The 14,493-nt window shown below is 45.0% G+C and overlaps 1 protein-coding gene across 6 annotated transcripts in view; it reads right to left on the bottom strand.

The window, feature by feature from the left end:
• The window catches only part of Hnrnp-k (Heterogeneous nuclear ribonucleoprotein K), a 137,990-nt gene that overhangs the window by 86,558 nt on the left and 36,939 nt on the right, over nt 1-14,493 (bottom strand). Inside the window, exons 1-2 of one of the 6 annotated variants that reach the window (XM_076432185.1) lie at nt 11,810-13,859; nt 9,812-9,862 (exon numbers count right to left, since the gene is read on the bottom strand). Coding sequence is in view for 1 of the 6 variants with exons in the window: in XM_076432182.1 (XP_076288297.1) it covers nt 1,846-1,847 (2 nt within the window). In the remaining 5 variants the exon portion in view is untranslated. Of the gene's footprint in view, nt 1-1,845; nt 2,397-2,422; nt 3,138-9,811; nt 9,863-11,809; nt 13,860-14,493 lie in introns of those variants that run through there. The other 5 variants (XM_076432187.1, XM_076432183.1, XM_076432189.1 and 2 more) reach the window with 5 other exon arrangements.

The following is a 14,493-nucleotide window of genomic DNA, read 5'->3' as shown; positions in this document are numbered from 1 at the left end:
TTACGAGAACAGGTTGATTCTGCTAAGTGTGTCACCCAAATTACATGTAAACTGTTTATATAGGAAAAATAATTAGTTTATCCCAGTTTTACTTTTTTGTCGCGATGTGAAGGTCCCCTTGAGTTTCTTTATTGGTTAATGATTTTGAAAAACCACTTAAGGTTCTGCGTTGGGGTTTTACAGGAATATTAAGTGGTATTTGAAGTGCACGCGTGATTTGTTTGTTCAAAGTAAAAATACTAAACATTCCGTGAGTGGTGTATTTGTTTATAGAGTATGTTTTGAAATGATCGACGTCTCGAATCATCTTGTACAGTAATTTGTTTACGTTGAGAGTGCGTGCGAACGGGCCCAGCATAGCAGCGGTATCCGATAGCGACTAGAAAAACAATCTAGCTGCGGTGCTGCGGTGATGAACGCGATCGAAGAAGAAAAATAAGTGCTTGCCGCAACGGGTTTGTCGCTGACCAGTCACGAAATTCCTAAAGCATGATGGTCGAGATACGCGCGTTATCGCACGAGAAATTTTTCACCGGCGACGATCGATTTGATAATGATATGATGAATAAATTACAGACGTTTCCGTGAATTCGTAGTTCCACGGAATGAAATATCACGGATGAATATTCTATGGAATTCTGGTTCGTTCAAATTCAAATGTTCTATTTATCAACCACGGAGTAAATCTTCGTTGAGGTCACCGAAGGTCCAAACGTGGACAGTTAGGGAGAGGTCGTGTCTGACTCATTCGTGACGCGTCGCTGTAGTGGTGGGGATAGGCTCGAGCGACCGTCAATATTTTTATTCCGATACAAGACGCTCTTTATTTCGAAATAAGAAAATCGCTATCCCCTCTTCGTCTTTTGTTTCCTTGACCAGAACAAGACACTTTATACAGGGTGTTTCGTAATTTATTGTATAAATTGGGTTGGGTAGATTCTATGGTTGGAAATTAGACGAAAATCAAGTGTAGCGATTTGCGTGGGAGGCTTCGTTTTCGAGAAAATTCAATAATATCAGTCTAGTACACGCGTCCTTGGCAAATAACCTACGCGACAACGACTTTAGTCGACTAATCTACCTTACCCAATTTGTGCCATATATTATGAAACACCCTGTAGACTGCCGAATAGAAAGCCGGTCCCGCACCATCGTTTTATATCGGAATAAAACTCTACTGGTGAAATATCGATGCGAGTCCGGTGGTGAACAATATGTAAATAAATACAAAGGCAAAGTTTATCACAACAATAATTTTTGTAGCATGGTAGAAATTGATTTTTGAAGAATGATAAAAAATTGGGTCGGTCATTCGTGATCGACACGGTACTCAAAGCGTTAACTTACAAATCGTCGAATATAAAACCCGTGCGATCACTTCGACTAATTAGTTTCTGTAAATCGCAACAAAATCGACACTTTCATTCGGTCAAGACGGATTGTTATATGTACATAGATTCCAGAGACCCGAGTGTTAAAACTTTCATTAGGATCAAGCTTGGAATAGACTCGTAAACTTTATAGCCGACAGATGAACGTTGAAAGGAACAATCGCGACAAATAGCGGAGACGGCGATAAAGCGGTCACAATAGCCAGAGGCCCGGGTTAATGCGTAGCACTAATTAAACGTGTAACCCGAGCCGCGTAGTATTCAGCGACGCACTCCAACCCCCACGCACCTCTAAGTATTCACGCGCACCTGGCAACGAAAATTCTCCGAACTTGATCTAAAAATGTAAATCTAGCGAGACGTCACCAGTGAAGTTTCGTCGAGGACGTTCAATCGGAACTCCTCGAAATCTTGGACCAGGGTATATCATCATTAATAATTAAAGCGTGCTTACATTTGAATTGAGTTTCCACTTGGACCTTGCGCGCCAGGTGCTCGAGACTTCGCTTAATTAACCTGACCGGAGATTGGAAACTCGGAATAGGGAACACGGCTGTTTAAGGGGTCGAGTATGTGAACGCACGTGATTCTTACCGATGCAGACTTTGTCGTGAACTCTCTCGCACTGTAACATCGAGGCAGGGTGAACATTACGAACAGAATCTACTCGATATGTTAAATAAACCGAAATTGACGTACGGAGACTAGGAACTTCTCTCTCCGAGTGGACTGCGGATTTTATGCGTCTGCGAGAGCAATTAGTTTAATTAATATCTTGAAGTCGTCAAAAGAGAGAACACGATTAGGAGAATCTTGTTTCATTAAGAAAGGAAGAAAACGGTCTCCACGCGTTGAAATCGACGGCGAGAATTTTTGTTTCGCATAAAAATCCGCAGTCCAGAGAAAGAGGTTCCGATCACTGTCACCGCGGAGCAAACCGTGGTGCAAAGGGTTGATCCGGTCAATATTTAGAGGACTGATTACAGAAATGATCACTGTACGAGTCGGAAGAGTTTAGAGAAGCCACATACAGTCCTCATAAGAAAGCGATGAATCACCGGGAGGAATGATCCGGTGCACAGCTTAATGAGCTAGCCCGGCAACAGGATCAATTAGAACCGGATTAAAAGCTCGGCACAAGTTTCGACGGTCACGATCACCTAACACCGGCGAAGCAAACAATCTTGACGGAGTGTCGCACGGTGCGTGACATGCGTGTCGCGCGCGTATGACGTGGCGTGTGTGCGGAAGTATATTGATCAGCTGATGGTCGGGTGGATACTGGGCCGCTTCGCAGAATTCACCATATTGTTGCGTCAGCGCGCATGCGCCGAGGCCCTCGTTCCCTTCGGCCACCCTTTTCGTGCGCTTCGACCCCTCGCAGCTCATCCGCCAACCCCTCCGCGCCACTCTTGCCTTCCTAGCCTGTTCCTCCCAGTCTGCCACCCACTCACCCTCTCTCTACCCTATCCTTCTCTCTTCTCCTCTCCTCTCCCTCTCTCTCTGTCTGTCTGTCTCTCAGTCTGTATCCTTCTTTGTCTCCCTTTCTCTTTTGTTCCGTGAAAAATGTCAAGAGAAACGGGGTACCGCTGCCCCTCCGAGGGCGAAGAGGGTACGCCGCGTGAACCGCCGGGAAATAAATTCGTGATTTCTAGACCGCGAACGTGCGCCGGTCAACAACGCGATGCGGAATCGATGCCCGGAATACCGAATCGGCGCCGTTACGTAATTCCCGTGCGTTTTCCCGCGGCCCGCAACCCCACCGCCCTCCTCTCCGACCCCCTCTCTTTTCATCTGTCTTTCTGTCGCACTCTACTCGCGGCGCGTCGCCACCGAGGGGAACGTCCGCAGAAACTTTGCGGATCTGCTGAAGATCATCTTTACCAGGCAGGGATTAGCGAGTGCAGTAACGCCTCGATATATGGACAAGAAATGCGTACGATATACGTGCCAACGGGAGAGAACAACCCTTAAAGTTGTTGATCTCGTCCGAAAGACGGAATTGTGAGTTTGAAAAATCTTCGCCGATCCAGAAATGTATTAAGTTTGAGGAAAACTTCTGTCGTATTTAAAATAAGCAGGTAATTTTGCTTTGTAAATGAAAAACACATGTGCTAGTGAGTTATTGGGAAACAGGAATTGTAAAGTTGTTACAAATAATAGAAATTATATTGTTGAATGATATTTTGAACATATATTTTCTATGAATTAATTCAAATTGTGCTCTACCGTTATTTAGAAAATTAGTTTCACATTCATGCAAAGAAACACATTAGTACGGAATTATTCTAGGTCGCGAAAGAAATGTTTAATTTTCAATCATGATAGCGATAACCTGTATACAAGAAAATCCGAGTATGTTCGAAGAAGGAACTGAATCGATGAAATACTACCCTGACCGAATAATTTAATGAAAAAGCGCCGGCGAAATTTATTAGACTCGCCCAGCCACTAGTGGTTCCGCCCTCCACTTTTCCTGCCGGTGGTACAGGCATAAGCTGCGTACGCGTACCGGTTGGCTTGCTGTCCAACCCTAAAACTGAATGATCCCGGTGATATTTCAGCTGTCAGGCATTCTCTTTCGGAATTAGCCCCTGGAAGTCGGTTTACCGTGCTACAATACCCTGGCTATCAAACTCAATAGCAATTGACGTATCATAAACCTCAAGACGTGAAGCAATTAGGGGATCCGCTGGATTCGTGACACCCTTGAGTCCCTCGCGTACTACCCCACACAGATTGTCAACCCTATGTGTAATACAGTAACTATCGATTTCTGAACCAAGTAGAACTGGAAATTGTCTCCTAGTTTATCGATCATGGAGTCCACCGATCTCAATATTGACGATACTTTGATCCTAGATAGCGAGCCTGCGTGCGTAGGCTCATTATTAATCCCGTAATCAGAATTATTAGGTTGGTTAAAATTTTTCACGTGTTCCACCATGATATCCATCATGTAGCCCGAACATTGCACTATCAGATTAGCATTTATTTCGAAGTTTACAGAAGTCTTTGAACAGTAAAACATTCACTAATGATGATGACCTAAAATCGCACTTGGATCAGATTTTTGCCGATAAGAACCAGAAGATTTATGAGCGCGGAATTATGAAAGATGGCAAAAGATCGAATAAAATGGCCTTTAAAAACCACCTTCAAATACCGAAATTACTTTCTCGCCAACCCAATACACATATTGTTGTCAAAAAAAGGACAATGTCCTATATAAAATAGACAAATTTAATTCTAACGGTTAAATATTGACAACGAAAGGACACGATCGTATCTAATGAATAGACAAGTGGATCAGCGGAGGAGAATTCATCAGGAAGATCGAGCGACGGGCTTTAACCGGCAAACATCGATTTTCCCGGTCGCCTTTTGGGAATCTGAAGCTCGTAGGGTATTCACCGCTGTACACGCGCGCGCTAACTACAATTCAATTCCGGTCGAATTATAAATTTAACAAACCTTTTGCGAGGCAGCGTTCAACAAAGCTCCCGTGACCCGTAATTTCCGCCAACGGGCTAAAAATTAAACAGAGCCGGCGCGCGCAGCTCGGCGCGGCAACTAATTAACAAAATAAGCAGATCCGTAGCGAGTTTCGTAGCGAGCCGCGCGGATACGAGCGACTGTAACTGGATGCGGGGCGAGAACCAGTCTCCTCGGCTATGAAACAAAGCTTTCCGGTTTTCTTTTTCCGCGGATCCGAATCACGCCGCGTGACTGTTCCCGAACTGTTCATAGTCCTAGGCTTGCTTGTACCATGAAATAATCTGAGTCCACGATGCAACCGAGCCCATCAAGGAAAATTACGCTCGCGGAACCATAAACTTGATAGCGCGCGTGACAAATGAGCAAAATATTATAAATTATAACGGCGCGCGTCTTTACTCTATTTATTTATTTATTTATTGATGCCGTAAACCATGTTTGGTTTATGTGGCATACATTAGTGTAACACTTTACAAATAATATTGAATCAGGTCGTTTGGTACAATTATAAATAAAGTTACCCTATTTTAAAGGGCGTACGAATACTTTTTACACCCACTGTATATGATTATATAAAGTTAAATTAATATGAACGATAGACGTTAAATCCTAATCTTGCATTTTTCGAGGAAGTTGAAAACGAACCCCTCTAGAGAGTTCCCCTAACGCCGGACACCCAATGCATTTTTTTTCTTTAATCATTACTTGCATATTTATTAAACTATGTTTCATTTACCACTTCGTACGACGATGTAAAAATCCACTGCAATTCGAACTAGCAACTCCGAGGCTATTGTTCCGAACAGTTCAAATTTCGCTCACAACTCTAATTCCCCACCTCTCGCGTATCGCGGAGAAATAGAATAGGACCAAGTGGAATTCATCCTGTTTTCATGGAGGAACGGACTTTTCATTTCGTTAGCGGAGCTCTTCGATACCAGTTGGAAACTAGTTTCACCCTGTCCGCGGTGAATCGCATTACCAACTTGACGCGACCCTCCCCTCCTGTCTCTCTCTTTGCAATTATGCGTTCTACAACTTCTAAAGTGAATTTTTGCGGCGGCGACCTACGAGTCGCGGCACTTTTAATTCCTTAACGGTCGGAAACCCAAAGCCTAGCAAATTTGCGAACGAACCTGCCCGGGGCGAAATTCGTTCCAACCCCGAACACGCTTGACACGTTGTCTGCCATATTGTTTGGAAAGCGACCTTTTTATTCCGTGCGATGCAATTTTCCCATTTTCCTCCTGCGAGTTCCACTAACACAGTTTTAGTCCGATATAAGACGATGCACAGTGATCGTAATACAGTAAATCCTCTATAATCGCAAAAAGTTCATACATGATGAATGCTGAACAAATATCCCCTCCATTGGCGGAGAGTCGGAGTCGCCGGCACAGTTCAAAGGCCCGTGCGTCCTCACAATGTTAAACCAATATTTAATCTCTTTTATTATTATGTACTTATTTTTTTATGAAACTTTCACCAATATATTTGTGGCGTTTTTCTGATTGAAATAAGACCGAACTCGATATAATTTCAACTGTATTTAGTGGTGTAATTGACGATGAACGTTTCGGGCGCAAGGAAGGACAGCGTATGGGAAAGAAAAAGACGCGGAGAGTCGCAATCGCTCCGGCCGCGCGCGATCTCTCTTTAAACACACTGTCCTTCTGTACGGCTCGGTTTTTGAAGCTCAAAAAAAGATAGTATCCGTCTACGAACTTTGCAAACGAACCTCCCCGAGGCTTTTTCGACTATAGACGATTTACCATAATCCTCAACAATATAGAGAATGAAATTCAACAATATAATTCATAAATTTGACTGACTAAAGAAACTAAATTTCTCTAAATTTGGTTACTAATGCATCTATATTTAAGTAATTATTCGCAGAGAATGAAATTTGACAATATGATTAATAAATTTGATAAGAAATTAATCCTAATACATATCGTATTACATATCGTGATATACACGAATATTGAATTTTTCCAGTAAACTTTCCAGTGGCGGACAAATGGCAAGATCATCCCTACGGGTGAGAAATGACTCGGCCACAGCACGCGGAGGACTGGAGGCAACAGGACGATTTTTCGGGAGGATTTTCGCGACACAGATCCACGGATCGAAGAGCCTCATTAGCGACGAGCGCACGCGTCGAGAGGCTCGCTGAATATTCCGAATCCGCGGGATCGGAACATTGTTAACTGTCCGTTGTTTTCCTTTCTTATGCAAATTGACTGTCGTTACCGAGACTCCCGTCGACGTCGAAGCCCGGCGAGTAATGGCGCCAGACTCTTCTCGAGCCAAAGGAAATCGAAACGAAATGAGAGAAGCGGGACTCGCGGTTGAAACTCGTTCTATCGGGCTCCGTTCATGCTCGATGATTTTCGGTGGTGACGTCAACAGAGTCACTGTAGTGGTACAGGAAATTGATGCTTCTTTCATACTTTTAATGGAACGCAGAACACAAAAGAGGAGTTTACTGCGAACGAAGCCTAACTCAATGAATGGAGCAACGAATTATCTTCTAATCTTTTATTGCTCATACATCATTTCTGCAATAAGAGACTCGCAGCGCCGAGAAAATCGGGTCGCATTGATTGCGATGAATATGGAGAACGAACAAGAGAAGTAACAAAGAGCGCGCAGCCGAGGAAGTCGGTTTGAAAGATGCAAAAGTTGCAAACGAACTTTCTAACCATCCCATTCATCCGCCGTTACCCGTGAGAAACACGATATTGCGCGTAAGCAAGAGGATCGGGGAGGAGAGACTCTCATTTTTCTGTTCATTCGAATGCAGGCTGCGAGGCCCGGCTAACGGACTCGCTATCTTTACGTGATCGGCGCAGCAGCGGTTTGCGAAATTCGGCTTTCCCGCGGAAACCGAGAATGGAGAAAATCTCGTAAACCCAACTACGTACATGACTAACGAGGGACATTGCCCCAGTGTAACCCGCCGATTTTAATATACACGGTGTCTCGGCTGAAGGCCACCTAAATATCTCCTTTATTTTTAATGGCACAAAAAAAATATTTATGGCATAATTTAAATGGTATCAAAGGAGGAATATCATAGAAGAACAATTTTCTTTGTCCGGTTATTTTTTTCATAGTTTTCTCAAAGTCATCGGTATTTTTTATCGGGAGAACTCTTTTTTATTCCATCTTGTTAATGACTTAAGCATATTCAAATGTCTTCAGCCGCCAAAACTGAAGAAATAACCGGGCAAAAGAAATTGTTCTTCTATGATATTCTCCTTTCGATACCATTTAAGTTAAAGTGCCATTAAAAATAAAAGAGATATTTAGGTGACCTCCTTTTCAGCTGAGACACCCTGTATAGACAGCGAATCTTTATGCAAAATAAAATGTTTATACATAATTTTCATGGAAACACGAAGCTCAAAGATTTGTTTCTTGTCTAAATAATTTGAATTGATCGGGAACAACGTCTCCGTAGTTTTACTGTTCTAAGATTCGCCTACGGATTTTTGTCATAAATGATTATTAAATACCGAGAAATGTCCCGTCTTAATCTATCATCTGATTGTTAATATGTAATCTAAGCGATTCAGCTTGATAACATTAATTTGATCGATCATTTGATTATCTCGGCCAGCTGGGATGATTAGACGCAAACTTTCATTCTAGTTATACATGTTTTTACAGAAACAAATTTCATCTTCCAATTAATTAAGACAATTTAATAATTGTCGACACTTCGATAGCAAATAATTATTGCCACTCGGTTGCAGCGAGAAAAAACAGCGGTAGGATCTGAGACGGCGGAAAAGTTGAAAATCCCCGGCGAACAATGGAGATGTTAATCGTTCGTTATCGAGGGATCACGGTAAATGGAGAACAGTGCGAAACCCGTGTGTAATTAACAATTAAACGGATAACTCTCCAGTATTCGTTGCGACCGGCATTCATTTGCAATCCGCGAAGGACCCGAGAGAGACGAGTCTCTCGCGCTCGTCCTTTCCAAAGAGAGAGGCTTAATTAGGGACCGCGGAGATACCGTCCAAGTATTCCTCTCTCGTTTCCTTTTCAAATGAACCAACATTCTTCGAGACGCTTTCGAATAAAATACAATCGCCCCATTGTCTGTCTTAGGACTCGATTAAAAGTGTTTTCGCTCTGAAACGTTCCGAACGAGTCGTAATCGAAAAATGAAACAACGTTTATCATATCGCACGTTGTCGGACGTTAATTATTGTTTATTGAAAATTCCCGGCGAGCAATCGTAAATTTTGCTTTATCGCCGCTGTTAAAGACAGGCCACTTTTTTCCTGATATACCGCGCGTTCTTCAATAAAGAGAGCTAATACACCGCCTAATACTTATGAACGGTGCACCATCCAGATACGGCCACGCCGAGGATTTATATCGCAAATAGGATTTGTAATCTTTTCTACTCCATGTATTCCCCGTTACATGATTTACTCTGGTTGCTGCACTGTTTCATCTTTCAATATTATTCTACTATTTTCCTTTGTAAACATTCCAAGAATTTTGTATATGCAACAACGAGTCCCAGAAACGTCGGAGAACATCAACAGGTTCCTTACGTAATTTCAAGTAACTTTTTCCTTTGCGAAAATCTTCTTCGCGGCTTCGTTACGCAGTTATTAACGAAAAAGCACGGACCAATCAGAGCGCGTACAGCGGACGAACTCCGCCTAGGGGACGGGTCCCGCTGAGCGGCGCGTTGCCGTTCGCCAAGCAGAGATCTATCCACAGTAGCCGCGCTGTGATTGGTCCAGGTTTTTTGTTGATAACTCCTTAACGGAGCCGATTCGGAAATTTTCGCAAAGGAAAAAGTTGCTTCAAATGACCTTAGAAACACATATTTACAGTCTCGGTAATCTTAAATGAAATAATCCTAGTGTTAAAAGTATGTAGACGACACTCACCTTCGGAGCGATCGGCTATGCTCGCGACGACCTCCTGGGGATCAGCGTTTCCTGCAACAAGCAACACCAGGGCAACATTATACACCGTAAATAGATCAGAAATCTGGATTTCGATATAGGGGATCGGCTGCCGGGACGTCTTAGAAACCCCCTCGACACCGAGACAGACGTAAGCAGCTAAGGTGACCACGTTACGTCGCGAGAAATCGATCTTCTTCGCGCGCCGCTCGCGTTCCGGTTGATTCGATAACGGCGACAAACGACGAAACAAACGCGGGCATGTTTCCTGGCGGAACGGAGGGGAGGGGGATGGGTAAGTAGTAACGCGTGGCGACGACGACGCTCGTTTTTCGTCGGGTTCGGCGAAGCTTCTTGGCGCCAAAACAACGCCGGCACCTACGCGGACGTCGCTCCGGTAATGAAATAACTTAATTTCCGGATCGGCAAACACATAGATCAGCCCCGTGTCGCTGTAAAATATGCGACACGGACCGATGGAAAGCGTGTTAAAACCTCCGAGCACCGTGTAATCCACTTTGCCGGTCTGATCTGCCGCGCACTCGTTCCCCGGACACCTCGCGTGTGCTCGTCGAAACGACGATGAATAGTTAATCGCAGTCGGCTTCCGGCGAACTCCCGATTTACATAATACCCCACTACTTTTTCGATTCGAGAGTTCCGCACGGTTAGAAACCTTCTGACGGTCGGGATTTTCAGCGATTCTAACGAACGGGAATCTTCCCGGTGTGTCCACTGTTTTTTCCGAAATGGAAACCAGATGTGTGCCTGCGAACGCGAACGGTTGCGAACTCCCGGTACACGAACGGAACCGGGCTTGATAAATAACAGCGGGAACAAGGGCTGAACGCTGATCGATTGAGTTCCTATTCGATCGGATGCCGATAAAGACTGACCTCGCGTGTGCGGAATTGCAGACTGAAAGAAAGGATTACTTTCGGAACGAGAAGGATACGCAATAATGACTTTGCCCTCCCGGTCGACTGGTTCTCCTCGATCAAGAAGAATTCATAACGTACACCTCGGAATTATTAGAATAGAGAATAAATGACGAAGACTATTGATCATCGGGTTTTTCAAAACGAGACGACGAAAAGTCACACGGGAGCAAGCCGGTGCTGCCGGTTATGGGGGTTAAGGTAGACGGGGACAACGTCGAGCCGTAAGTAGACAAACTCCGGCGCGCTGGCAGGTTTCGTTCAGGGTCCGCGGACAAAAGGGAACCCCGCGGCATTCCGAGAGGAGAAAAGCCGGGCCGGTTCCCGTATGTCCATCCCGCGAGCCGCGAAATTGGACGAGTCGAGGAATTCGTCGGAAGGAGAACAATCCGGACTAGACTTGGCGTGGAGACGCGGACACGGCGGTGGGAACAATGAGAGCCTAGACAAAGCTTGTGGGAAGAGAGACTCAACTGGAGGGCGAGAGGAGAACAGCTCGCTGGTTCGGTTCTAGTCGAAAGGGCCGGGCGGACAGCGTCGGGCTGTGGTGGGCCCGGGTCAAAGTGGGCAACGAGGGCTAGACAGAACTAGATAGAAAAAGATTGAGCACCGGCAGCAACAAACAGAGCCTAGACAAAGCTTGTGGGAAGAGAGACTCAACTGGAGGGCGAGTGGAGAACACCTCGCGGTTCGGTTCTAGTCGAAAGTACCAGGCGGACCGCGTCGGGCCTTAGTGGGCAACGAGAGCTAGACAGAACTAGATAGAAAAAGATTGAGCACCGGCAGCAACAAACAGAGCCTAGACAAAGCTTGTGGGAAGAGAGACACGACTGGAGGGCGAGAGAAGAACACCTCGCTGGTTCGGTTCCAGTCGAAAGGCCCAGGTCAAAGTGGGCAAAGAGAGCCAAATAGAACCAGATAGAGAAAGATTGAGCAAGAGAGACTTTGGTGCAGAACTGCGTGAACACTAGCCGACGATAGGGAGCGCGTAGTCGGCGGTGGCGGTGCGTTGTAGAGGATATAGCGTGAAAGAGAGGCTTACACAGGACACCCGGGGATAGACGGACAGACAGAGAATCCAAATCCAAAGTGATGCGAGAGAAGAGGAACACATCGGCGACCAGGTTGTTCCGCTTCGCCGGGACCAGAAACCAGGATGATGCCGATGACGACGAAGACGTCGTTGTCGTCGTCGCCGTCGCCGTCGATGCCGTTGTCCACTCGAAGAGTCTCGACTTCCGTTTGTGGGTCTCGGCGGCCTCGAACTGGCCTCTTATCCCCGGTATCGTCCAATCAAAAAACCGGCAGCACACCGTACGCCTATTGGTCGGGGTACGGCCACCGTGAACACTGCAATTGGTCAATCGGTCCGAGTCACCCATGGTTACCGTTTGCATCAACAACGTCTACGGTCGATATCACCACCTTGGCTACCTTTGCCGCGCGTTACCTTTCGTCTCTACCCTCGGACTTCCCTTCCAACCTCCCCTGCAGACCCATTATAGTATAGCCGCGCGATTAGCGACTATAACCTCCAGCCGGAATTCTCGAGGGCAACCGCTTCTTCCATTCCATCCGACGATGACCCCCCTTTCTCGCGAACGACAGTACAACCCTCGACAATCGAGAGCCACTATCCAGGACCCCCTCTACAAGAAGGAGCCAACCTCTGCTGATCTTTTACACCACCTTTCTCTTTCACTCCCGCCCAGAGTGTACAAATACATGCTCGGGAATTGGGGACTATTGTGGGATACGATGACTGGTCCAGGGGTTGGAATTCCATTAACCCTTTAGCTAGCGCGAGCCACCGGAATGTCCCCACGAATGATCTTCCGGAACCTCCAGCCCCTCCTCTGGTTATTGTGATACCGGCAAACGATCCTTTGCAAATAATCGTCCACGGTGCGCACACCTAAGCCGATTAATGCAAGTGGCGTAATGTCAGGGGGAGCTATTCCACGAAATATTGAAAGATCAGATTTTTGTTGAATCCTCTATGCTATTATCCCAGTTATTATCCTACAATTTACACCTAAAACTGTTTCGCAGTTCTATAGTGAACGAAGTCTTGCGCAAAGAGTATTTGCTTAAATTAGTTAACTCGGAGCTATTTTAACTGGAAAATTAAATATTTCCTCCGACCTAGAATATTTCCATTCCCTATGATGTTTGAAATTCTATCACAAACCCTAAATGTTTAGTAATTCATCAGATACCGATGTGTGTAATAACGTAAACAATGTTTTGAATAATGGTACAACAACTTTCAGTGGCGCCTCAGAGTCACCAAAGTGCTCAGGGGTAATTTCTACGATAAATTGAAGGATTCGAGTAATACCAACGCGATTCGCCGTGTTCTGCGGTGGAGCTGCGACTGCAGCAATGCAGCTTCCCCGATAATTCCGCGGCAGCTAGAGGTTAGCGCGATCAGCATCAGACGCAATAGGAGCAGGATGAGATCTCCGAAGAGGACGTTACCGCGAATGCAAATAAAACGGAGAAATGCGGTCGCAGAGGGAGAAAGGGAGAGAGAGGGAGCACGAAAACATTCTCGAAGATCGATGAACATTGGACAGGCGCATTGATATTCGTTCGTGATCGCGTGATAAATTATCTGCCGCTGATGGTCGGCTGAATCCGTGACCATGAACCAACACGATCTATACCCGAGTCCAGGCTATTCTAGTCTCCTCAGAGCCGATCTTACGTTTTCGCAACTCGATCGAAGTTACCGAAAGTCCTCGGGGACCATTCCGCCAAAATTCACCGGGAAACTAACGAACCATGTCATTTCGGTCCGCCCATTATCCGCGACCGTTTTGCCATAAGCTCGAAGTCCGATGCCACGCTTCGTCGATTCAGATCGACATCGAGTTTCCGTCTTTCAACGAACGGTCACATTGTCTCGCGGAAGTCTGATCTAGCAACTCGTGCCTCGAAATTGTAAAATTCCACCAATTATATTGAATTCGCTGTTCAACTGCTTTTGCGATTGAATGTTTAACGACAATATATCTTTAACGTATGAATACGGGCTTCCAGTTTGATTTTATTGTTTTACTTTGATTCGACGTAGCTGTTTGAATAAATGTTGGGAAAAAGAGATGGAGAAATTGTGGGATAATTATGGACAGCTCTAGAAGCGACTTAAATTTTAAGCCTAATTTTATCCCACTAAATTTAGAAAATATAGAATATTTCGGTCAGATTTGATTTACATGTTCTCTACATTCGAAAAATTAGCAAGTACCATTTTTATGTCATAATACAGGTCCTTTACTAACAAGTGTACATTTAACTATGCTTGGAGAACACAATGGAAAAAATTGCAAAATGATTTTTACGTTTCTCGACGAATTTCCTTCGTGCTGCCCGCTCCGCCGAACGTTGAATCAATACGGACAGAAGTCCTTATTTCGTTCGAATTTATTTGACGGACCGCGGAAGCTTTCGACGGAACTGGCATTGAAAAATTTCCGCTGCTCCTTTAATTCGCGCGGCTCAAATTTGCTCCGGTGATAGAATTCCCAATTATTAGAGAAGTGAGATTCCAATTAACAATAACCGAAGCGGGGCGATTCGATATCGCGATAAAACCAGAGTATCGGGATACAAACTACGAAACGATGGTCGGCAACAACCCTCCATTTCGGTTCGCCTCTATTCCGGCGATTCTTCTCTCCGAATCGGAAAAATTCTTTCGTTGTATTTGCGGGAATTTAA

The sequence above is a fragment of the Lasioglossum baleicum genome, chromosome 10 (genome assembly GCF_051020765.1).
Source record: "Lasioglossum baleicum chromosome 10, iyLasBale1, whole genome shotgun sequence".
Taxonomy (NCBI): domain Eukaryota; kingdom Metazoa; phylum Arthropoda; class Insecta; order Hymenoptera; family Halictidae; genus Lasioglossum; species Lasioglossum baleicum.
The sequence above is the reverse complement of the archived record's forward strand: the minus strand, read 5'-3'. Positions and strand labels throughout refer to the sequence as shown.